At 45.4% G+C, this 27269-nt stretch overlaps 1 protein-coding gene across 1 annotated transcript in view; it reads right to left on the reverse strand.

The window, feature by feature from the left end:
• The window catches only part of NDC1 (NDC1 transmembrane nucleoporin), a 245122-nt gene that overhangs the window by 175410 nt on the left and 42443 nt on the right, over window positions 1–27269 (reverse strand). The window contains exons 7-8 of the mRNA XM_086952478.1: window positions 16899–16950; window positions 4524–4656 (exon numbers count right to left, since the gene is read on the reverse strand). Coding sequence (XP_086808604.1) covers window positions 4524–4656; window positions 16899–16950 — 185 coding nt within the window. The remainder of the gene's footprint in view (window positions 1–4523; window positions 4657–16898; window positions 16951–27269) is intronic.

Below are 27269 nucleotides of genomic sequence, written 5' to 3' on the forward strand. Positions count from 1 at the left end.
TCTCTCCTTCCCTATTTGGGAAAGATCGTGGAAAGCCATGTCACTTCCTGCCTGTCCTCACATATTGAGAAGTATGGTCTCCTGGCTTCCCACCAGGCGTGCTTCCGCCCGGGTCACTCTACCGAGACTGTTGTCACCGCTGTCTTGGACGAGCTTAAGGGTAAGGTCGACTCCAATCTCCCCCAGGCGCTGGTGCTCCTCGATCTGTCGGCTGCGTTTGACACGGTTGACCTTTCCATTCTTCTCGACCGTGTCAGCGCAGCCGGCATCAGGGGGGTAGCACTTTCCTGGTTGAAGTCCTTTCTCCAGGACAGGTCCCAGGCAGTCCAGCTCGCTGGTTTCTCTGCTCCCCCCCTGCTCCCTTGCGTGTGGGGTCCCCCAAGGCTCCTCTCTTTCCCCCCTTCTCTTTAATCTTTACATCTACCCTCTTATTTTTTCCCTCCGCGAGCTGGGGGTCTCCGTGTACAACTACGCTGACGACCTCCAGCTCATCTTTGATCTTTCTACCCCTGATTCCTCTTCTTTTTTTAGTTCCACTTTAGTTTTTATTTCGGACTGGATGATCACGAATCACCTCAAACTAAATCCTGACAAGACGGAGCTTGTCCTCACTGGTGGTCCCTCTAATCCCTGGTCCCCTACTCATTGGCCCCTTTCTCTTGGTACCCCCCCTCTTCCAGTCCCCTCTGTTCGCACTTTAGGCATCAAGGTCAGCAGTGACCTTTCCATGCATTCCCAAGTTAGCTCTGTAATTTCATCTTGTTTTTTATCCCTCCGCCTCATTCGCAAAATTTCCCGTTTTTTTACCACTGAAGCCCTCAAATCCATCATTACAGCCCTCATCACCTCTCGTCTCGATTACGGGAACGCTCTTTACTCCGGCATCCCCGCCTTTGAAATGCGCCGGCTTCAGGCCATCCAAAACCAGGCCGCCCGGCTCATTTTTCACCTCCCCAAATTCTCCCACGTCACGCCCGTCCTGAAGTCCCTTCACTGGCTTCCTGTACGCTTTCGCTCTTCTTTTAAATTAGCCTGCCTAGCCTTTTTAGCCTTCACCCATTCCGCCCCTCTCTTTATCGTTTCTTTGATCACTCCCTATACTCCCTCTCGCACTCTTCGGTCATCATCTCAACTCCTTCAAGTCCCCCGCTACCGTAAAACCCGTATCGGTGGCACCAGTTTCTCGGTTCTGGCTCCTCAGTATTGGAATAGTCTTCCATTATCTATCCGCTCGATCCCCACTTACCCAGCTTTTCGAAAGGCATTAAAAACCTTTCTTTTTCTTCAGGCCTTCCCCGGTTAGTCCCTTCGGTTGCAGTGCAGAACCCGTCTTCCCTCCCTCAGCGCCAGGAAGCCGCTCGGCCACAGTGCGCTTTATTAAGTTCCTTTTTCATTTCATTTCATTTCATTAGAACTTTACAGAAATATATTTAGACACACTGACAAATTACTCAGTTTTCAACATCTTGACTCTCCTTTAGGATAAATGGCAAATCCCCTGGGTTTTGCTCTCAACACTCTAGAAAATACAATAGGAAGAACCTCTTTACAACACCTATCGTTGGTAGCTAGAAGAATATTCTTATCTTTGAAATATAGGGCTGAAGCTAAATTGTCTGTTTTGGCCCAATGTAACACTTCTAGAATGATATACTGGTTATTCATTCTAATCACCCAGACACAAATCAGTCTAGAACATAACCTGATTAAGCAAGGACTTTCAAAACAAGCAGCATTTGTTAAAATCTTCTACACTTTAAAAAAAAATCCAGTTAGCTCATTCTCAATTTAAAGCAAGTTGTAAATGAATCCCTTGAACGTATTTTCCCTTTTGAGGACAAATCATAATTTGTAAACATTCACATGTTTGGACTGTTATAAACTGATATGTCCTCTGCCACAGATCATATTATTAGGAGCAAGCTTACAGGCATATTTTAAACTTAAGTTAATAAAATACCAATTTGTTGTGTTACCTCTTGTTGATTTTATGCCACATTTGTGCAATACACATACGCTAAAATATTGCAGATCACGTGGTTATAACCAAGTCCGATTCTCCATGTTCTAGGTTTATGCACTTTTCTTTTAACTGCTCATAAAACATGGTGACATGATCACTTGAATTGCTTGGTAGTTCATTCCTACCGACAAGCAGGGATGGGTCTGAAAGTTGCGCATCCAAAGCGGACCTCTAGAATTGTTAAGTATGTGTGTAGTGCCAAAAAATGTTTCGTCAGCAAATGACACAATATAACCATATAATCACAATTCCTGCAGACAAGGATATTTCTCGCAACTACAACTTATTTATTTAATATGCATTTTGATATGCATTTTGACTAAGGAAATGTTACTTTTGAAGTTCTTAATCTACCAACTTGATGGTTTTTATCCAACTTTGGGATTTAATTAGCTCATTTTATTTTTTGAAGCAAAAAAAACAAAACTTTTGTAAAGGTTTAATTAACTATGCAAACAGACTTTTCCTTCATTTCAAGCATGTGCGGAACAAATTTCAGTCACTTTTTCTTGTTCACCTGTTTGACCTGGAATCCTTTCCTCTACCTCAATTTATCATTTACTTATAGGGAGAATTTGTCATGTGTGCCGTAACTTTCACATAGAGTTCTGGTATATAAAAAGTCTAATCTATTGGTGGATTGTAGTTTTGATTGCCATATAAAGTTCGGTATATCGTTGAAGTATAGACACTGGTGTGTGGAGTCGAAACTATAGGGAGTATCATACAATCCAATGATACATCACAACTGGCCCATCGGACCTTGATAAGTCAACATTGAAGACACATTGCTGCTCCATCATGGGAAAGTGATTTCTTAGAGAAAACGGATCAACGATATACCGAACTTTATATGGCAATCAAACTACAATCCTTGAGATATATATATATATATATATATATATATATATTTATTTTTTTTAAGTTTTATATAGCGCTGGCTGGACCCGAGGGTATCAGAGCGCTTCACAACATATACAATAATGTGCAGGTAGGTGATACAGGTAGTTGGTAGAACAAGGGGATTCTGGCTAGGAGATTAACAAATAATTAAGGGAGGGGCAAAGAAGGGGATTCTGGCTAGGAGATGACCAAACATGTTCCGGGTTAACGTCATCAGAGTCCCGGTTAGAGGTAAGGGGAGCACCGGCTGAGGAACTTCCTGGTCTCTTATCGAATTAGTCTTGAGCGGTCGAGGAAGAGGGCTTTGAGTAGCTTCTTGAATTTTGGAAACGAGGGGGTCATTCTTATGTGGGGGGGTATGGTGTTCCAGATTTTGGGGGCGTTTCCAGCAAATGATTTGGCTGCTGTTTTTTACTTAGGAGTTTTCAGCGGGATGAGTAGCAGAGTCTTGGAGCTCCTGAGGTTTCTGGTCTGGCCGGCCCTTTTGAGTTTGTTGGCCAAGTATTCAGGTTTACCTGTGTGCAGGGCTATGTGTGTGAGGCAGGCTGTTCTGAAGCTGGCTCGCAACTCAATTGGGAGCCATTTAAGCTCTGAGCGCGGGAGAGATGTGGTCAAATTTCCTGGTACCAGTAACGATCCTAGCAGCTGCATTGAGGGTTTATTATTGAGCCTTGAAAAAGCCCTGCGGGCGAAACGCGCGTGGGCTGCTGCTGAGTCAACACCTATGTATTTGAAATAAAGTACACAAGATCTGATTGGGAAGTGTTACTAGAGTACTTTTTGGAGTTGAATCTCAGGAAAATGGACGAAGGACTTCTTTGGGATTTGTATTATGATGAAAAAGGATTCTCCTTGCTATGTGCCAACTTGTGATCCATGCTATAATTGGATTATAGAAATAATGATTGGGTGTGCTCGGTGTAGTGCATATAATATTAGGTCTGGATCCCTCAGATCCATAGATTGATTAACACCCCAGTGGGTGGGTGTAAAACACCATTTATGAGCACCTCTCACCAAGTGGAATGTAAGAAAATAATTTTTCTATTTACTTAGAGAGTCAGTAGATGTGCTGATCAAATTGAGCAAACCCACTTTCTTTGTGTTTATGTGATCTATGGGTGGAATTGGTGCCTCAAGCACTCCTCCAATAAGGAATTTATGCCCTGCCCAATTTCTCCCAGTCCAGAGGTGTGTGGAGAAAACAGACATGTTAGCAGCACTACTGGTATTGGAAGGGTCAGGTTGGTAATAATGAAACACTTCACAAACAATTATAGAAAGGAAAGGGAAGAGTGAGGTAAAGGAAACAAAAAGAGCTCATTTTCAACAAGATAATAAAATAAAAGCAATCACAAATTGATTGAGAACATAAAGCTTGGTTTAAGAATAAGAGCAAAGTGGAGACCTTACAGGAACTTTCGTAAGAAAAAAAAGATGCAGCTGTTGGTAAGGATGATGGGAGCAGTAGTGAAAGCCCAATATACACTAAAGTATTGTTGATTTAATCAGTAAAGTAGGTTAGGGAAAAAGAGGATTTAGAATGGTAAAAAAGGAATTGAATACAAAAACCAAGCTGATTTACAGGCCCACTAACCTCTGTTGTGTAGATTTTGAAGAGTACCCATGCGACATACCAACTGATCAGGATAAATACACCACACAGCCATGTATGATACAATAAAGAAAAACTCAACAGGCCGCCAAGTGTGTCAAGTGGAGGTTGTTTGCTGAAACGAAATTTTACAAGATTAGGAAAATTGGTCATATGCAGACTATTTCACAAACAATATATTTTACAAAGTTTTTCTTATGATGAACATTTTGAAGAAAAGCTAACACTGGTACTATCAAAAGTTAATATAGTCTAATGCCATCTCTTGCCAACCAAGGAAAAACAGTTTAAGAAATAAAACGAATCCTCATTTCCTCACCACATCGTAGCAGCTACAAAAACCATGCCTCCATTTTGGATCAGAGGGTCGATATTGAACATTTTCATTGCGGGTGCTTGTGTTACTAAATACCAGAATTTTATATACAGCATTTTACTATTGCGTTCCTCAAACTAGTTTATCTTTGGTGTGATCATGCAGCCATAAAATCAAACCCTGTCTGCATACTTTGCTACTGGGTACTTGCAGAAAAAAAACAAGTGAGAAAAGCTGACTAGGTTCTTCCAGATCGGTAGGAGGAGTCATAGTTCCAATTCAAACCCGGTACCTCTCTTGACATGAAGCCATCTAGCGATTTTTAGCTATGTCCAGCAATCAGAAGTCAACTCCAGTCCTTTGTTCCACACACTTAAGACCCACAAAAAAGGCAGCAATGCAGTGCAGATAAATAACTTGGAACTTTATTAACAAACAAGCATGGCTGCTCCTCAAACTGGAGTATGGGTGGAATTAATCTGCAGAAAGATCTCGATTGGGGTAAGTAACATGTTCTTTTGAAGAAAACTTTTACCAGCAGATGCGTCACCTCTTAAAAACAGAGACGTTTTTCAACACAGATCTCACAATATGACAATCCATTCGGACTTCAGAGTCAAGACATTAATGCCTGGTGAAGTTGTAGACTAAAGCCCATTTCGAAGCCCAGCACACTCACAACAGGACACCACTGGACAATGCTGAAATTAGCCCAGATTCCTTCAAGTAGCTCCTTCTCAGCAAGCGCCTAGCAGATTTTGACGCAGATGACAACACACTAGAAAAATTCTCTTCTGAAACACTGGCCCTTCTTGGAACCAGAACAGCCCAGTAAGAGCTGGCCATCAAGGCAATGTGGAGTCCTGGCAATGTAGAACTGGAGAGCTCTGCAATGATCCAGACAATGAAGGTAGGATACAGAGGGTGGCAGAACAATTGCAAGGTAAGTAAATTAGCTAAAATGGAATAGTGAAACCATCTTCAGGAAGAAGCCGTTGCCCACAGTAATAACAGGGGACTTTGGCCACACACCTGGGAGGTCGTCCTCCTGACCACCACCGCAGCCACAGCGCTGACCTGCAGCAAGACACACCAGGCTCCCTGCTGCCTGCCGCTTCGGGGAAATCGCGGCGAGGCAGCACACCGGGGACTACATCCCCCAGCAATCCTAGCGCAAAGGAGGCGTGTTTCCTGTCCCGCCCCCGGAGGTGCGCTTAAGGACAGCGCGAGCCCCGGGGGAGCGGGGGACTTTGGCCACACTCACCTGGGAGGTCGTCCTCCTGACCACCACCGCAGCCACAGCGCTGACCTGCAGCAAGACACACCAGGCTCCCTGCTGCCTGCCGCTTCGGGGAAATCGCGGCGAGGCAGCACACCGGGGACTACATCCCCCAGCATTCCTAGCGCCAAGGAGGCGTGTTTCCTGTCCCGCCCCCGGAGGTGCGCTTAAGGACAGCGCGAGCCCCGGGGGAGCGGGGGACTTTGGCCACACTCACCTGGGAGGTCGTCCTCCTGACCACCACCGCAGCCACAGCGCTGACCTGCAGCAAGACACACCAGGCTCCCTGCTGCCTGCCGCTTCGGGAAATCGCGGCGAGGCAGCACATCGGGGACTACATCCCCCAGCAATCCTAGCGCCAAGGAGGCGTGTTTCCTGTCCCGCCCCCGGAGGTGCGCTTAAGGACAGCGCGAGCCCCGGGGGAGCGGGGGACTTTGGCCACACTCACCTGGGAGGTCGTCCTCCTGACCACCACCGCAGCCACAGCGCTGACCTGCAGCAAGACACACCAGGCTCCCTGCTGCCTGCCGCTTCGGGGAAATCGCGGCGAGGCAGCACATCGGGGACTACATCCCCCAGCAATCCTAGCGCCAAGGAGGCGTGTTTCCTGTCCCGGCCCGGAGGTGCGCTTAAGGACAGCGCGAGCCCCCGCGTCGCGGGATCGCGCGCGGGTCGGCGCCCGGGGCTAAGCCCGGGCAAAGGGCGGGCCCTCTGTGGCCCTCAGGAGGACGGGACGGGCCCCCCCACTTGGCCCCATCACAAAAGCTGGTACATAATACACTACCCCTTTTGCTTCCAATTGTCATTTGTCCCTGACCCGTTCAGTGTCTTGTTCGTAGGAGCTCCTGCTGTCCCAACAATATGTCTATTTGGGAGGAGCTGAATGCCTTGTGTGGCACAAACTATGTCCCTAACATATCAACTCCGCCCACTGTTGGCAGAAACACTGACCCTACAAACCACCCTCCCCAGGAAGTACCTTTCTCGCCTGAAACGACATCCACTCAAGCCAACACACTGCCCCAGGCCCTATTCACCAAAAGGAACATTGAGGAGATTCCAGCAAATGTTGATCTAATGTCCTGTAGCCCCTCATTACCCCCCGATAATTCAACTGTTTTAACGCCGCATAAGGTGGGGGCCACATCAAATGACTCTGTTTCCCCCTTCCAATCGATCCTACTGGCCCACATTGAACGATTGCTGAATGCGGCCCTATCACCCCTGGTCACAAAAATTCAGGATCTGGGAGAAAGGTTGTCCAGCGTGGAAAAAATAGTAAAAAGGATTAATCCATCAAATGCAAACACTGCTTCCCCTTTATGTTTTATGCCCTCTACCAACCATGAGAAACCTAAGTCTACAGAACACAGAAAAGCACGACCAATTGATTCCTCTATTAGCAAATCCATCCCAAAAAGTTGTAAGTCTACTTCCAAACCCACTTATGTCCCTTTAATAGCACCTAGGATTCCTCATGAAAGAAGGCACCGAATTAACCTACCCCCTGAAGCCGCCCCTATGTGACCGTTCTCTCTGGGGTGCCAGAGCTTACTCAGGGCAAATTTGAAACAAACCAGGACCTGCTGAACAAAGCCATCTTCTGGCTCAATAACAATAGACCGCTGCCACCTGACCTAGATGGCGGAATTCTGAGCGTCAGGAGGGTGGGATGGTTGGGTACGCTGCCCAAAACCTTTCCAGGAGATCTGATTTTAATTAAATTCAAACACAGGAACATTGTCCCCTACCTAAGATCTTCACACCCCAAAACTGGAGATGGCCCTATTTGTATCTGTGATTTGTTTGACTTTTATCCTGGCCCCAGAGTATCGAACTATAAAATCACTTGAAAGGGGGGTCCCTGTGTACCATGCGCTTTTATTCTGTACAAGATTGTTTTTAGTTTGGTTTAAATAGCCGGATTTATTTTCCACTTTTTTTTTATTTTTTAAAACCTGCAACCAATTGTGTCTCTATATATGTATGTATTCTTTCTCTGTTGCTTTTATGGTTTTAAATTCAAAAACCGAATAAAGCTTGATTTGATTCAGTAATATCTTCTCTAGACGGGTGAAGTAAAAGTGGGTACAAGAGACAGCAATCAGAAAAGCGTTGTTACGTGTGAGGAGTCTTAAAGAACAACTTTGCATATTCTTGAATAGAAAACCCATCAGAACACCATAACACTATTTGGCAGAGTTAACATGTAAGAATCCTTTCAAGTAAATAAATCAGGTGACCAGTAAGAAAAGTGAGTGGATTAGAACACGTTACAAACCTTCAGTGAGGCTTTTTATGGTAGAGAACGCAGATTTCTCACATGAGAATTTTCCTCAGGTGCCAGACTGTTCTGGTGACTTTTGATAGCAATTCCCTTGCATGTCGGTGGGTGACATTGTGCGGCTCCTGGTCAAATCTGTCTAGCGACAGATTAGACTAAGGGGCCACTATATCTGCGCCACCTTCGCACACTGAGTTCAGTTGTTTTTTTTTGTGTTTTTTTTTTAATCTGTCCATGCTAAACACTGAACACACAGAAATCAGAATATGCCAGTTTGCAGATCTCTAGATGGGGATCTTATGAATGGACTGTAGTCCATTATACACAATGGGAGGAAGGAGAGGGTGTCCGTGAGAAATCTGGGGTTGGATAGTCTATCTACCAGGAGTGACCTTACCGAAGGTAAGTAACTTGTTCCTCTGACAGATTTGAAACTGCAGATTCCTCATCTTGTGAATAGATACCAAAGCAGTATGTTGTGAAGAAGAAACAACTGCACAGTCAAGGGTGTAGTTTAAAGATGATTTATTGCAGCACAGAACCTGGCATCAATCCACTCAAAGTATCCAGGAGCAACTCACTCTTGGAGCACTCTTATCCTTCCATTCTAGAAGCCTTAAAAAGTTAGATCATAACAGTAACCCCAGATTGGGATTTGGAGTTGCCAATGCAATAACCCAAACCAGGACATTATGCAAGATAGACTGAGTGAAGTGCCCATCCTGCCAGATCTGGCTGCCCTGGCAACAGTGCTTTGCGTGGAGGGACGCCAATGTAACAGCCTCGCAGATGCTGAAGACATGCCCACTGTGCGCCGGAGCAGTGGTAGCAGCTTTTGCTCTTCTGGAACGAGTGTGTTTGCCTTCGAGGGGGGCTGCTTTTTGGCTAACCCATAGCAAATCTTAATACATAAACCGATCCATTGGGAGATGGTTCTCTTTTGCACATATTTCCCATTATTCACAATGGATAAACCTACAAACAGTTGAAGGCCATCTTGGGTTCAAGATGGTGGAGCCGTTCCTCCTCCTACTAAGAGGGGCGAGGTGGAGCATAGAAAGCAGACAAGGTGATGGACTGTCCGATGTAAAAAAGCATGAGTACCTTCGGTGAGAATGCAGCTTTTGTCTTGAGAACCAATTTGTCCAGGAAGAACGATGTGTGTGGCTGTAGGACAATCAGGGCTTGGAGTTCACTCACTAGCTTTGCCGATGTAAAGGTGATGAGGAGCACTGTTGTGATAGGCAACAGGCTTAGAAGGCAGGTGTGCATCTGTTCAAAGGGAATGCACAAGTGAGAACCACATTAAGGTCCCACTGTGGCATCACAAAATGTGATGACCACAACATATGGATCAGCCCATTCAAGAAACACATCACAACAGATGATGTGAAAAGTGAAGGGTAATCTGTCAACGTAAAAAGGCTGAAAGAGAACCCTTAACTATTGCCTCACCAAGGCATTGTCAGGCTAAAGACAGACAAAACAACAAAATGTCAGACAACTTTACATTCAGGGGTTGGATGTTAAGGGGGCGGCGGGCAACCAGGCAACAAACTTCTGCAAGCATCCAGCATATTCTTGGATGCAGGACCCGGCCCTGTGGCGTTTAGTCGGATCTGAAGACAACTGATTATGGCCAGCTGCATATGGCCAGAATTGCCAGGTACTCCATTCTTGTGTACGGTTTTGCATGATCTTTTTCAGCTGTTTGGACAGTGGCAGAAAAGCACACAAAAAGTCAGGAATCTCAGTTGAAATGGAGGACTATGGAAGACTATGCACAATGCCTTCTCGGAATGCAGATGGTCAAGGAAGCCTCCATTTCCAAGGCAGTTTTGCAGGGGTGGCTCCCCTGGAGAAGAAACTACTGCAGTATGCGGAGCACTGCTTTAAACCCTTCCCTGGGAGGGAAAACTAACTGGGGGCTTGGACCCCTTTTACCTCTGGGCAGGTCTCAATCACCCGCAACGCTTCACAAGTGCAAGAGAAATCCTGTGCCAGGCGTTGATCTGAGTGCATTTGACAGGCTGAAGCGGGACTTTCTGGACCACACTCAGTCAATGCCGTTGGACTCACCAGAACCTGGCTCTTCGGGGTTACAACCCTCTTCCCCCTCTCCCCCCTTCACCCTAAGAGACGGACTCACCCTCTAGCTCCAATGACTCGCACACACGCACATCTCTGGGTGACATCCCCCCAGGACCCGTCCGACAAGTTAGGCCAGGAGAGCTTAATGCATCCCCTCTCCTCTGAGTGCACCCGACAGTCAAAGTAACGACGTATGTCACGGGCGGCTTCGGAAGCCGCTGGACAAGGAGGTTCACAATCGCATGAGGGCGGAATGTCTGCGCCCCTCCCTGGGGGACAGGATAGCCAGCACGCCTGAGATAGATTAACACATGGCTACCTTCTTAGGAAAGTATATGTGAGACCTCAAGAACAGGATCAACTGGTCCCGGCGGGCTTGCCTGGAAAAGCTTTTGGATATTTGAGGCCCCTTGACCGGTTTATTGATTATTCTCAATATGGCGGAGGATGCCAAGGTGTCCAGAAAGCTGATTTCCCTCCACCCCCACCCCCTACCAAGGGTCTGACCAGCTGGTCTCAGCAGCCCATTATCTTCCTGTGGAACGCTTACTGCACCATCTCCTCGCAGAGAAGTAATTTGCTCATTAAGATTGACCCCCAAACTGCAGTACCTCGCCACATACGAGGCAAAACATATCCTAGTGGGGGTTGTTAGGCGACCCGTTTATCTGGGAAAACTTGTGCAAACCTTCAACTCTTTGGATAAAGCCCAAGCATCCATAAAGCGCATCTTAAAGCATCAGGTTTTCTCCTGGGCTGGTTGAAGCAGGGGGTGCTCCGCCAGCCAAGTGCAGCATCCAGACCCCAGCAGAGGAGAAAATAGGGGAGGCCGCTACCAGGATGCCTCCAAATTCTGAAACTTTTATCCCACCAGAGGTCACCACTGTCACCAGGGCTTTAACTAATATCTCTTGACTGGGGGTTGAATGTTTTGATTTGTTCTGCATTACGTCAATCAACTGCGTCTCTTTTGCTTTCTCGCCCTAAGTGCGCCGGGTATGCCCAGATGTGGGTCCCGGGATCACTGTGCCACTGGATTCGAACTATACTGGCTGATAAGGGGTGAAACCCTGAAACCGGTCCTAGGATGCTCGTTTCCGGTCCAGGAAGGACCCGGCTTGGCAGTTCAGGCTGGACTGTTCCCATGAGGCACAGGGTCAAGACTGATTTGCATATGGCCAGGTCTAAACTGAGGTGACATGATGAGCAAAAGAATGATGATTTAACCCAGATCTCTTGACAGGGGATGAATGTGTTGATTTATTCTGCATTCCGTCCATCAACTGCGTCTCTTTTACCAGGGCTTAAGAGGCACACAAGGAGGGGGTGGCAATCAGGGAACCAATCAAGGCGAGTGTTCACCTGTTTCCTATACAGCATTTGGGGGGCAGGCTCAAGGGTTTTGTTCACAATTGTGAGGCTTTTACATCCGATGTTTGGGTCCTTCAAACACTTTGTGGTTTTCACATCTAGTTCTACGGCTGCAACTTCCAAGATAAGCCCCCTATCCCTTTGGTTTTCTCCTCCAAACTCTGCCCAACTGGGGGATATAGAGGTAGCAGAACTCTCCCACACCCAATGGTTTTTTTAAGCAATCTCTTTGTACTAGACAAATGTGACGGAGGTCAACAGTCTTTAATCAATTTGAAGGAGTTCAATGAGTGGTTGGTCTACCACCACTTCAAGATGGAAGGTATGCACCTACTCAGGGACCTCTTTAAGCCAAACGATTGGATGGTATGTCTCGACCTAAAAGACGCCTACTTAACGATCCAAATCTTCTCTCCTCACCGCTGCTTCCTCCAGTTTCAGTGGAAGGATCATTTTGAATTCACCACGCTCCCCTTTGGTCTGTTGTGCGCCTGTGGTGTTTTACTAAAGTAATGTACCCTGTGGTAGACTTTCTCAGGGCCTGAGTCATCCATCTAATCATCTACTTGACACTCCCTCCATGGATCAGTGTCCTCGGACTCTGTCAATGCATCTCAGAGAGCAGTGTCTCTAATTGAGTTGCTGAGTTTCATCAACCAGGAAAAGTCGGTCCTTACTTCTGCTAAGTCTCTGCTGTTCATAGGGTTTGTGGTGGACTCTGTTAGAGCCACCCTCGGCTTCCCTTCCCAGAAGTTGATCAATATCAAGCAAAAGCTGCATCGCCTAGCAGCAAGGCCCTCCTCCACCTCCCAAAGACAGATTGCATTGGCTGTTGTCATCCTCCATCCAGGCCATCTTGACAGGGTCCCTTTATTATCAGGCTCCCCAGCATCTGAAAGCCTTTCACCTCAGGAAGGGTCTCACGTATTCCCAGTTGGTTCCTCTCAGAGGAGGCTCGGGCTGTTTTTCAGTGGTGGCTGGCTCATATGGAGGCATGGATCGGACTGGCCATCTTTGGCTCACTTCCGGACCTGGTCATATACCCCGATGAAAATACCAAGTGTTTCGGGCGAGATGTGGGGGTAATCTTTACAGTAGGAAGATGCTCCTCTCAAGACAGATCCATGCACATCAATGGCCTCCAACTCTTGGCTGGGTCATTCACAGTCCTGTGCTGGACCACGAGACCAGGCGCAATGCTGTGTCCTCTTCAAGATGGACAATGTGGCAGCAGTGAGTTCCATAAATCACCCCGGACGTACCCGCTCCAGGAACCTCTGGGATCTGCCCGCAGCTTGTGGGATTATTGCCTCGAGAATCCGGTCTCAGTGATAGCAGAATTTCTCCCAGTGGTGACCAATCAGGTGGCAGGCTGGAATTCTCGTCACTTTCAGGCCACGAGCCTCTGGCATTTACACCCTATGGTGTTCCAGGCCCTGCACGACAATTAGGGCTTGTTCACTGTGGATCCCTTTGTTTCCCACTTGGACCAACAAGTCCTGAGGTACTATAGACTGAGTTCTTCCTTCCTTCCGGACCTACAGGTCGAACGGTGCTATGCCTTCCCTACATTTGTGATGTTCATGCGTCCCTCAGCTCGGTACAGAGACATGAGGACAATGTCGCCCTAGTGATTCCTACCTGGAAATCGCAAGTGTGATATCTGGTTCTACTGGAACTTTCCTGGGACCAATCCTTCTACCAGTTTCCAGTACTCCTCAAGGATCCGTAGGAGAAATCCCACAGTCTAGTTTTACAAGGGTCTCGGATCACTTATGGTCTGGAGGAAAACAGGTAGCGTTGGAAAGTCCCTGGCCTTTCGCCCAGGCTGCATCCCTCCTCGCAAAAGCATGGGGAAACAGCACCATCAAGCGCTACAAATAGGTGTGGTCTAGATGGCTGGTCTCAACAACATCTGGATCCCATGGGGACAGACATTGTCCACATCTTGAATGTCCAATGTTATTTGGCATCAGAGGGACTTGCATATTAGTCTATTACCTCAAGGTCGGTAATCTCAGCAGGCGACCATGAACTCAGAGAGCATTTTGAGAGGCATCCACCTCTCCCTTCCCCCACAACCTGGATATTCCACCCAGTGAGTAAACAAAGTCCTTAACATGTTCTGTTCTTGGCATGGCTTGTTCTTGTCCTTCAGCTAAGCTAGCTACTCTCCTCTGTTTGGTCACATGTCGGCGGGTCTCAGATGTCAGAGCATTGGACCTAACAGGTAGAGTATCTACCCCGGACGGGATCACTTACCACATTTCACAACGTACAAAATGGAATTCTCGTTTGGTTAATTATCCTTGCTTGCCAGATTTCCCAAAGCTGCATATAAAGCTATGACAACAGACGTTCACCCACATGGAGAGAGACCGTAATGAATTGCCCTAAGGAAACCATTCAGGACAGTCTCTTCGTCCAGCATCGCCAGACGGGTTTGATGGGCCAATGCAAGAAGCTGGCATAGATACCAAACTGTCTGGCACTCACTCTGGCAGAGGGGCTAGGATTCTAAGGCGTTTTTTCCTCAGAGCCAGTCTGGAGGATATCCTCAATGCAGTGGACTGGTCCTCAGACTCTCCATTTAAGAGGGTCTGTTTCAAACCAGTCCCTAATATGGATTCGCTGGTTGTGGATAAGCTTTAAACAAGCATAATCCTTGCCTCCAGTCCAGACAGAATGAAGCATTTGCTAGCTATCCTGACGGAAAGTTTCAATTCTATTAAAGACACAGAGACGAGGATTAACTCACCCAGAATTGCATATTCCCTCCCTAGAAACAATAAACCTACGTATTGGTGTGTATACATTATGCAGTTTGATATTAGACTTAGAAAGATAACTTGCCTCGTTTGTGATGACGCTGAATTCGAATGACTAGCTTCAGGTATCTTTCGGATATGGGTTCATACATATGCATCCCTTTCCCCTAGGATCTGATAGACCGAAACAGAATTAAGGATGCCACTATCAGTCTGCAGTTGCAGGAAGAAACAGTAGGCAGCGAAAGCAACAAAGGACTATGGAGATGCCCTGGCTTCAGCTGATTGGACATTAATATAGTTTTCCCCAAGGGTTGTGAGAAATTAAGTTGGTTTGTTATTTCTCTACGGGCTGCTGTTAATAAAGTGAAGAAACTACAGCGTAATCCTCGCCTCAGTGTCCTTAATAGAATTGTTGATTTGTTATGATAGCTAGAACATTTTTCATTCCCCACGTATAGTCAATATGGAACTGTACACAGCGCTACAGCCAAAACAGTTGACAGACTTACACCAAATTTGGCAGAAAGCGTCAGCTTCACACTGAATGTGTTTTTTTGTGATATGGTGTAAATTCATTCAGTAGAGTTTGAGAAATTAAGCTTTCAATGTATAGATATCTGACTGGTTAGGTTCGTTGGACACTCGCAGAAGTCGTGAAGACACGCAACTTCAAATAATAGAGTGATCCGATTGGCCTTTGGGGACTTTTTTCTCCCCATCAGCTACCTTGCTCCAGTGAGTCCTGCGGCAGCTTGTGCTCAGATTGGCTGTGTGCAAGACTAGGTTAACCTGTTTCTGAAAATGAAAACAATAAGGTCTAAGGGGGCATGGTAGGAGTACACTGACCCCCTGAACCTTGTGGGGGTGGCACTCCCAAGATAAAACCAATAGCTGACAAATACAAAGACTTTAATAGCAAAGACATTGTTCGGCAATGTCAGAGAATGAGAAAATTTCAGCACCCTGTACAGAGCAATTTAGTTTTTTGCCAGAGAGATTTGAGAACAAGAAAATCTTGTGATGGAGACCAAAATCTGGTTAAATATAGGGGAGTTCACATCAATGGGAGAAACCCTGATAATGTCAGCTCGGAAAAATATTCAAGAAGCCTCGTACAGCATTAAAATTAAGTTATTGTTACTATGAAAGGAGCGCTACAAGAACCCAGGAACACAAATGTCAAACAGTGGAGAAACGCTTGCTGAAGTATGAGGTTTAAGGAATGTAAGCACTCCATAATCACTTCTTTAGACTTACAGAAGGAATGACTGGAAAATTAGGTGACGGTCTCAAAGATCTGTATATTGGGGGGTGCCTGCTCCAGCTGACCACAACAATTGGAAACCAGATGTGCAGCACTTCTTACAGAGTGTGGACTTTGATAGTAACACAGAAGCATCGTTTTCAGTAGTGCATACTTAAATATCAGAAAGGCGTCAGATTTGGGTACAGTAAAGATTGAACTATGGATTATCAAGTCACACCACCTATTATCCCTATAAGCAATTTAGAAAAAGGAGGCACTTGGAGGGGCTCCAAGGCACACATCTTCTCAGACTTTAGCCACGTAGGCACACACAAGCACTGCAAGTCATCACAAGGTTTCTGCCTCTACACCTCAAACCTTCACTGTCGTTTCCGGTCAAGTTTAAAGGCTCCAATAGAGAGAGGTGCTTTGTTTTCGAACTCTACAGCTGTCCAATATTATCTTGAGACAGAACACAGCAAATAGACCCAAATGCTATTGTCTCATGTGTGGACTTTGGAACTGCACGGTCTGAATTTCTCTCTGGTAGGCCTGAGAGAGTGTTGGTTATAAGTGAGCTGTGGGTATCATTATACAGTGTCCTGAGAAAAACATCAGTGCTGATGTTTCTATTTTTCTATTTCTTCTCCATCTTTCGACCATGCTTTGCAATGTACGTTGTTCTTAAATAATATTGCTGTCAAACTTGTTTGAGGGTCAACCACAACTAATTTGTTTGTAGCAACAGAGCTGTAACGTTCTGGACTGTGTAGTGTTAACTGACAGTACATTGTTTTTAAAAAACATCCTACCCCCTGAATCTGTAAACCTCAGCCACTGATTGGGTAATTCTGAATTAACCTACTGACCCAAGTTCTCAAATTGTATGACCTCCACAGCTGTAAGCAGCTAAGAACACAGAAACCAATAGCGTCACACTGCCTATTGTCACGTTGAACCAAGCCACCATAGAATTCTAAAGTAAATGAATCCACTTACTTGTGTTTTAGAAGGTTCATTGTTGTTGCTATCCAAGCTCTTGGGATATAACCTGGAAAAAAAGATCATCATTGTATACAGTGCTATCCAATTAGTCATACACAAGTAAAACCAGCAAAACCTTGCAGCGAAGCTCAAACACTTAATATCTCATTTTTAAAATGAGTTCGCTACAAACTTAATATGTAATCGCACAAGGTCCAACTATTCAGAAAACCAATTTTTACTTTCTTTTGAAAGCCAAGAAATTGCCCTTTAATGCCACATATATTTGAATATTACGGCACACTACACCCACACTCAATAACGTGGCTCTTTGAGGGGAGGAGCCTAGCTGGGGACCAAGATGGCTGCTTAGGCTCCCGGATCCGTAGATCTCATCCTGCTACAAGATCCTGCTAGATATCCTGTGCCTATGCAACGCTCCTGTGTAGACTAATTAAAATAACGCGCACCGCGAGACCCCGAAAGTTCCATCGGCTTCGAGAACAGAGGAATATCGTCTTGAAGTTTGCGGCCTACATCAGCTCTGAAGCCAGGGCTTCGAGTAGAAATCTAGCCGGCACCTAGTTGAATAACATCGGCCATAGGAGTTCGGGAGGAGCCGGTCCACCGGAATGGAAGTGAAGTTTTTCGTCCAATCTTTGCACAGAACATCCGAACTGATTGGCATTGCAAAGGAACACCTCACAGACACCGCGGATGCGAGTTGGGTATTAACTGACGGAGCCAGTACCGTGAACGGACTGGAAACTGTCGGAAAGGTGAACAGACGGATGCGGTCACATCCTGACGACGGCTCCGAAACATCCTGCACACAGACGGGTTGGAGCGGGTGTCATCATCTTTAATTCTAGTGGGTCTTTCCCTACGGGCCAGAGGGACCGACCATGGCGGAAATGTATGCCATGGCACCCAATATAGACCTGCGTAGGATTCTAACCCAACCCTTCAGGGGGTCCAGGAAAAGTCGCACGGATATCATGGGACGGACATATCCTAACTAAGGGGTTTTCGACACCAGACCAGAATGTTGCCAACGAGGGGGTACATTCAGCGATGGCCAGGGTTGAAAACCTACACTTGTAGCTCTAATGACGGCTGTCAGTGGTCTTCACCTTTCCCTGAACCGGAAAGCCCAAGCTCTGGAACGCAAATTGGATGCCGTTGCTTTCGAAATGGGGCATATGACAGCAGCTTTTGTTCAATTTCATGACACTGCGAGAGTAGCGGCGTCCACAGCAACTGGTTTAATCAATGCCATCAACCCAATACAACGAGAGAGGAGCAAGACTCTGACCCGCAAATCAGCGAAAGGCTATGTATCGGAAGTCCCTGTGGAGTTGGCATGTTCAGTATTAACATTGACTGAGGGAAAATCGCGCCATACAGTACATCTGAGGGCTCATGTGATCACTCAGGAGTGGTTTGACAAGGTGGCCCTCTCGCTCTTTCCGACTCAGTGAAACGGGACTTGAAACAACGTCAGGAGTTCTTAACGACGTGGATGGTACCCAGTGATAACGAGATTGAATATGCCCTGATGTTTCTGGCTTGCTCCGGTGTTCAGCCAAACGAACACTTCTAGTCTTTTGACTCTTTCAAGATGGCGACTGATTGGTTGAAGAATATTTGTGTGCCTGATCGAACTGGCCAGGGCTGAGAACGGCTTATCCTTCAAAACATTTGTTCGAGTGGTGGCTGTGTGGGACTCTCTTTATAATATTGATACCGGGAGGCGATGTAGGCGAGTATTGAATCCCCCGATCTTAGCCCGATTGTGTAATCGTTAAATATCCTTACCTAGGGGAGGCTCAGAGTTAGCGGATGGGGAGAGGCCGGGAGCCTGTACGAAGACCCTCCTCCATTTATTATTATTGTTATTATAGTTTAGATGGGGCAACAGGCACACTGCTAGTTGGGGTTTGGCGTAAGCTACATGCAGGGGTGCAGGGTTGTTGCGAGCGTCTTGGTTTATTTTATTTTCTTATTTTATTAATTATCCTGAACCCCTTTTTAGGTCTCGTGACCTACAATGCGCGCAAGCGCATTGAGGGAGCGAGAATTCAAGTAGCCAAAATCCTCGTCAAACCAAGGGCTTTCTGCTGCGGTTTTCTTGAAGTTCACGTGAATAACGTGAACAAACAAGCACACGCATCAGGCACTCCTCCCACACCTCACAGACATCTGTTTATTTCTCCTCCCCCTCCCCAGCCAGCTTCCCCCAGGCCCCACCTGCTTCACACCCTCATCGCCGCTCGGCTCCCTCCCCTGCCCGACGTGTCGCATGCAAGCCCAGCCTCTGCACCCTCTGCACTCCCACGCCTGTGCAAATTATTCTGATGACTCGTTTATTTTTCCAAAGCTGAGGCATCGCATGGCGCATCTTTACATTGTAGGGATCAGAGGAGCCCATGGGAACCGATAAGTGGTTAGCTCTGAATAATAGTAACGTTGTGGCCGAAGACTTGTACTCTGTCGACTGGGATGTTGGCTCAAGAGGCCAGTGGTGTTAACAGTCACTTCAAGACCGACGCGGTTTGTAACCGTCCCGATCAGTTGGCTGGCAGCTCAAGGAGTTCAGTGCAGAATGTTCGCCTTAGTATTGTTTTATTGATGAGATACCAATGTGACCTACAACAAAATAAACACATGACATCCTGCCAAGAGAAAACAGTCAAGAACACGTGTTATGTTTAGCAGAATGTCTCTGCGGGCTCGACAAAATGTTTTCAATTTCGGTCTCCCCCCACCACCACTCTTCGTATCCTCCAAACCTCGCACCTCGCCTTATGAAGTTACTTACCCACACACCAAATGAAGCCGCGATTCCAAGTCAGTGCAGCATGAGCATTGGTTCTGGGTAACAAACATGTTTATGAACAGCGGTTAGGGTGTGGTAAGATCATTGTCACAGTGTCTGTCAAGAACTGACCGCAGCACATACGGTTGTGAGTGCTCGCGTCTGGTCATTTATATAGTGCTTAATGGAGATTTACCGCTTCAGGCACTCGTGTGTTAGCCGTCTCGCTCTCTTTAGGACCCAACTCGGAGGCTTCCAGTACCTATACACTATGGTTCTATGCAACGGGGACCAGATCAAGGGCTGTGGGGCGATGGAGCATGACCGTCCAGGGCCCATGGGCACGTTGCAGGCAGCCAAGGGTCAAGCCATGGCCGCCGATAGCCGGCACCAGGAGGTTTAAGTCCTTCGATGACCCCTGCTGACATGGCCGGGCCGCGCGCGCAGGTGATATTTCTTAGAGGTGCGGGTAGGAAAAAAGCCCAACAAAGGCCATAAGCTTGCATTTCTCCTCCCCCTCCCCAGCCAGCTTCCCCCAGGCTGTAGCAGCACTTCTCCCACACCTTTGAAGTGAAGCTTAGCTTCACTTCAAAGGCCCCTGCTGCTTTACACCGTGTCGCATTTCTCCTCCCCCCTCCCCTTCTCTGCAAAGAGACTCGTTATAATTCGTGTACAGCCTAATTTCAGAACGGAAGCATGTTCAATGTGTATGTCGATGAATACTCATAGATGAAATGCTGTCCGTGATAAAAGGGGATCCCCTCCCATGCTCTGCATACAATACATTATTTGCGCACAAGTGTCACTCCCGGAAAAAAATTAAACCACCTTTTAGTGCAGAGGAAACAACTGGTCAGTGCTACAGCTTGCTTGGGACCAACTCACTTTACTGTACACCTGGTTGGTTTTGCAGACACAGGCTTTTCTGCGCATGTATTGCTATAACCGCACCGCACCTGCCGCATAATTGCGCGTCTGCAGCATTATTTGTAGATATTAAAAAAATTAGTTCAAAGGATTAAAAGTTCCTAAAAAAGTCTACAGGCCCTGTAGCGCAGTGTAGACTTTAGAAAAATGAACTGTCCGCCTTCGGTTGCTGGGTTCTGTATTCACATGTTAAACTGGGGATGATACTGCCTTGAGACCTGCCCAGCCTCTATTAATATGTGTTAAAATTAAAATGTATGAAATAAAATAAGTACTTCGATGACCCCGCTGACATGGCCGGGCCGCGCGCGCAGGTGATATTTCTTAGAGGTGCGAGTAGGAAAAAAGCACCAGAGAACAAGCTGGAGAAAGCCGGCAGCAGGCACCTTACCAAGCGCTAACATCAAAGCACTTATTTGTTTGATGAAAACCCAGAACTAGGTTCTCAGCTTTCAAAGACATACGCATATCTAGTACATTTTGTAACAAGGTAGACTAAACTCTTACATCCGGTCAATGCACTAGGGTAGCAAATGTTTTCATTAGCCAGTCAGCGGATCACAACAGTTAAATCTTCTGAATAGATTTTAAGGGAAGATAGAGAGCTTTACAGGGCGCTTTAAACACTGCCACTCAGCTTACTGATGGTATGCATTCACGAAGTTCTTGATTCCCACCACCTCCTCCAAAACATTAGACAGACAAACGCCATTTGAAGGACTAGGAAAAAACACTGACACAGAAATGTCGAACGTTTTCAGAAGTAACAGTTAGCAATACACAGAGCTGCAGTAACAGTCCCAACCACAGGCAGAAAGTTTCCTATGACAGTAAACACAGCCATCAGACGTGTGCCAAGAAGCTACGTCCTCTGCATACCGCGGTATATAAATTGCCACAACTCAGTACTGCAGGTAAGACTGGAAAGGAAGCCCCAGAGAAGAGAGCAGGCAGGCTGGCGGATGCACCAACAAAACAAGCACTGGCGTTGCCAATAGGTCTCGCAGTAGGAAAGTTGGAGCTATTGGTTTTGTAAATGACAAAGCCCTTTATGTTTTTAAAATGAAAACAAAAATAAAAGGCATTATTTTTTGCAATTGTAATAGCTCCAACTTTCCTACTGCGAGACCTATTGGCAACGCCAGTGCTTGTTCAGTATTACAGTGACAATGGGAGTGTCATTATTCTGATTTGTTTATCTTCTACATACAAGGACTGTAATGTATCCTGTTCACGATCTTAGTATAGAGGGGTATAACTAGCTTTATTATCCTGATTTTGTGAGCTGCGGGACCGAAGGACAGCACATTGTGAGAGGGCGAACCCCATTAATTTCATAATCTTGATTGTCTAGGAGTGTTGAGTCTCAGTGTCCTGTGTTTTATGTCGCTACTATCCTGATTTTTAATGGTATGATATTTGTATGTCCCTGATTGCATTGCACCCGATACATTCCTTATTGTTATTTGTTTTTAAAATCAATAAAAATATTTTTTTTTAAATAAATAATGTGGCTCTTTAAACAATATCCTGGTAAATCATGTCTTTTAGGCTAATGAAAGAGTGATTAAAATTGTCTCAAAGTTTGCAGTTTTCTTTCAACAACTTCCAAACGTCACCACATATAAAAACATAGGGCAGTTTTTCAATAACTTGCGAAAATAGCAAAATTCATTAAAAAAAAAAAGGGGGTTCTGGACCCGTAAGGCACAGCCACTGGAGCTCAATTACCCTTCCTCGGTGCAGGCAAAATCCAAGCGTGACTGTGGAGGATGCCTGCTCATACTGGAGATGGCACTGTGGGCTACAGCACAGGAGGAGGAGAGCTGAGAAAAGTGTAGAAGCTCAGAACACCAAGCTCATAAGATGGCGTGGCAGCAATCCAACTGGCACAAAAGTATACTGCTTGAAAGCAAATGTTAGAGACTCCACTGATGTGCCCGACCACAGCAATCATGTGTAAATCCTTTGCAAGAAATCAAAAATGAAGACTTCAACACCTTTTTACAGATGATGAGAAGCAAGGAATAGACAGGACTCCCTTCTCCCTACAGTGATATGATAGCTGAATGTGAGGAAGCCCTGAGCACATGTGCAAGTAATCAGCTGTATATCAGCAGAGGCAGACAAGCAGGATGCCCAGTGTCCCTGTGGCTATTTGCCATCACAGTCTAACCTCTAGCTGGTGCCCTTAGGGAGCACCCCTTGCAAAGGGGGAAATACCCCCGAGACACGTCGCTAAGTAGTTTACCTATATTGAGATAATGGTATACCTGAGGGAGTCCGAGACCAACCTATCCAATATCAGCAACATTACTTTGTTTGTGAGACTGTCGGGCTTAAGTTTCAAATTGAAAAAGTCAGAGATACTCCATTTGACATAGAGGGCCCGAGATAGAGTGGCCACTTTAGTGGCAGGAAGAGAGTGAAACATCTAGAAATAAGGCTGCACAGAGTTGTGAAAGTTATGATCAAACAATGGTAAGGCAGTTTCAGAGATACAAGAGAAGGCAACAAAATGTATAGGTCTCCCCCTATCCAGGAGAACAGTGCTCATTAAAATGAATATCCTGCCTAACTACTTCACTTGTTTTTTTAATATTCTGATCACTAAAAAAAAGCATTTTTCAAAACGATCTTCACACACTTGGTTAAACTAATATGGGCTGGCAAACACTGCTGTGCAGAGGTGTTCTAACACTTTTGCACCGAGTGTGGGGGGAGGAGTTTTCACACCCAGCAACAGTGAGGGAAGCGGCATCCCGTGGTCTCTCAAAACAGTACTTGACCCGTCATCTATTTAGGCAGACTAATAGTATACACAGAGTGGCATGCCCAAAATGGGAATGTAGAAGATTGGTATTTTAACAGAATAATTATAGCACATATATACACCTGCCCCCCACCCACTGAATAAATCCTCCATTACCAATGACAGCAGAGCACAAGGGATGCACACAGCTTACTAAAAAGGGGGTTAGTCACCCCTTGCACACCTTCCAGTTCACTGAACAATTAAAGACACTGGGTACCTCTTCCCAATTATATATATATATATATATATATATTGCTTTATTACAGGCTAAGGCATATATTAGAGTTGCTATCCTTCCATTCCTGAAAAGCCCTATCCCTTTACCGCATTACCTCACACTTCTATAAACACTTCCTCCAGATATACAACATCATGCATACATGACATTTTGAATAACAAAACGTTTCAAAAGCTGACTCGCCAGGCATTGCTAGGACAAAGGTTCTGGGTTGGTGTTGACTTATAAATAGTGGTAATACAGGTACATGCAGACTATAGGCACCTCCCAAAACAGTAGAGCAAGGCTGATACATTTTAAATGTGTACATAAACTTTACTATTCCCTGATGATGATGAAGTTGTTTGGCCTGAAAAGAACTTCAAGATGTCACCATGTAGAGGGTGACTTCATGCAGTTAGCATGGACATGCCCCTGGATACTGGTGTATTGGTGCTAGGTTGATATATTAGATGATCGAGGTGACTGTAGCCGCATCTGTAATAGTAGACTATACTCGACATATAGCAGTCCCAACAAGATGTTTCACTGCTATAGCATGTTTACAGGCTAAAAGGAGGGTCCCTATATGCGGGGGCAGACCTACACCTACCCCAGCACAATGGCTTAGGGTCCCTGTGTACTACAATAATGTACTAGCTGCACACAAAACTGTTACAACTCTCTCTGCTGCTTAAAGGTGTTTAGGCCTGCTCCATACATGCCTGGCAGAGGCAAATACTATAAATGCCAGTGGGGATGAAAGGTGAAGGGGGCCGGGGATAGGTATCAGCAAGTTAGATGGAGAGGTGGTGCACTTGCTGAGTTGGGAAGTACAATTGCAATATACATTACAAGCGTGCATAAGTATTAATCGATCAATTAATGAATAATTTGATGGCGCGCTCAAATCACCCTATCTGGGAGTATCTCGGAGCGGCTTTTAGTACAAGATACAAGAATAGAGTGTGGAACTTAAAACTGATCCGATTTTAAGCTTCCCTGAATTTATTGTAATCTGGGCAGGTTCGAACTGGGAGAGGCAATTTGTTCCAAAAGGAGGGTGCCAAGAAAGAAAAGTATCTGCCTCCCCATCTAACTCGTCGTATGCAAGGGATTGCCAATAGCTGCTTCTCACTGGAACGCAAATTCCTAGTGGGGAGATATTGTTTCAGTCCCTGGCTAAAATATATGAGATCTATACCTTGCAACACTTTATAGGTTAAGTAGCACAATTTGAAAACCACGCTTTTCTTTATCGGGAGCCAATGTAGTGACTTTAAGAGAGGAGCAGAGGCCATGCCGGGTGAGCAGTTGCAAATCAACTGTGCTTTGTACGACCTGTAGTTTTAACAGTATTGATTCATTGGCAGCAGACAGCATAGCATTACCATAGTCGAGCCGGCTCTCAAAAAAGAGCCTCAAACAGGGCCTTTCTGGCCTCCTGAGGAAGGAATGGCAAGGCCTTTTTCAGTATTCATAGCATATGGAAACAAGTGCTAGTTGTAGATCGAACTTGCGCTTTCATAACGAGTTCAAAATCTACCTTGAGTCCAAGCTTTTTTTTTTTTTTTTTACAATTTTGCAAGGAGAGAGCCTTGCCTAACTCCGTGGCCATCAATCCAGAGCCCATAGGATTTGAGCTCTCCAAAACAAGATGGTCTCGGTTTTCCCTGGATTCAGCTGGAGAAAGGGGTCTGCCATCCACTCAGTGATAGCCTTCATGCTGGGCGCAAAGTGTCATCGGCATATATTAGGATTTCGAAACTGTATGCTCAGATGACTTTAGCCAGACGTGCCACATATACATTAAACAATGTAGGGCTCAGACATGAGCCCTGAGGGACACCTTTATCTACCAGCTTAGGCCTGGATATAAAAAGGTCCCAGAGAGACTCTCTGCATTCTGTCTTTCAAAAAAACTTGAACCAGGCTCCTTAATCCCCATCTCTCGTAGTCTTTGAAGTCGCTTGACATGGGACACAGAGTGAAATGATGCGAATAGGTCTAATGACAATCAATGGCATGACATAGGCCTTACCTCTGAACAGCCCCTTCATGCTCCAAACAAAATAGCATCTGGAAACTCTCTGCCTCGTAACACCAAAACAACAATCCTGGGCAGTTGACTGCACAGCAGAGTCCAAGAAGAAGGCCAGTTTTATGCAGACCCAACTCTGGCTATCCAACATTGGATAGACACAACAAGAGTGTGACGTGACCCTGCTGGTTGGGGTTCAGATATTTCCTATGATGGTCTGCTTCAAAATGAAAAGCATACTGTGCTGCTAATCACAGAAAGGGTCAAATATTTTGCATTCTGTGAAGCTCATGGGAATACTAAATGATGATATTGAATTGATAGAAATGTCAGTTCTCTTCACCTTTTGTGTTCTCCAGCACACATCACAGATGCATTGTGAAAGGAGAGACGTGTAAGTGGTGCACGCTACAAAAGACATAGAAGAGGGCTGACATTTCTCTTATCAATTTGTTGCGCCACACCACACTTAGAGTTGACCAGCCAGCACTGATTGGAGCCTCCTGCGTCCTAAACACTAACATAGTAAATGCTGAATGGGTGCTATTTGCCCTTTCGTTGTGTGTGCATTAAAGTACTTTTGCTTTTCGAAGAAACAAAATGGTTGAATAGTGAATTATTGTGTGTTATTTTGGTGTTGCTCTGTTCTGGAAATTCTAGCCCACAACATCTCCATGAGTTAGCCTTTGACTACTCTGCCTCTTACCCAGAGAGTCAAATTTTACATTCTGAATTCTTTGACACTACTGCAATAGAAAGAGGTTTCGGTTGTCAACTTATTGGCAAACTCGATGGAGGGGCTACACTAAGAGACCTTCTAATTCAGGTAGTGATAGAGTTGGGTTTTCATGTATAAATTTGTGATGTGTTTGAATTAAAATACTTATTCCTTTTTAAAAGTAAAAATGTTAGACCCGGATTACAAATTATGTACTTTGTGGAGTTTCAGGTGCAACCCTTTTTAGTTGTTTTAATTTCTTATTTTGGTTATTTAAATAGGTCATTAATACTCCATTCCTAATGCAACAAAGTGGTAGTAAGTCTGACTTGCCACTTAAACCTCAGGAATGTCTTGCTTCAATTGCATGTTGGATAACCAATAACCTTTTGAAGTTGAATGCAGATAAAATACAAGCTTTTTAGACATGTAGTCCTTTTGGTAACCTTAGGCTTTTGGCTCATGCTCTGCCCCTGCTATGCTGGTGTTCCCATTGATGCTAATCTTACGTTCTGCCTGCATGTCAGCAACATCACTAGTTTATGTTACTCAGGGCCAGGGAATTACACTATTCTGCAACGCAACATTTCCTGTATAATTATGGATTAGCCTCATAATCCATCTGCTGCATAATTTGCAGATTTTAACAAAAAAAAAAAAAAAAAAAAAAAAAAGAAGGTTTTCAGCTCCAACCGGATCAAATGTTACTAAAAATGTCATCACACATGTTGCAGCCACTGTAGAAACCCCTTTACAAAAGATGACTGGTCCCCTTTCTGTTACCAATTGTGTATTTTGGTGTTAAACTCTTACAATGAGGTGAAAGCTTTCATCAGACTGTGTTAACCGG

The sequence above is a fragment of the Lissotriton vulgaris genome, chromosome 1_1 (genome assembly GCF_964263255.1).
Source record: "Lissotriton vulgaris chromosome 1_1, aLisVul1.2, whole genome shotgun sequence".
Taxonomy (NCBI): Eukaryota; Metazoa; Chordata; class Amphibia; order Caudata; family Salamandridae; genus Lissotriton; species Lissotriton vulgaris.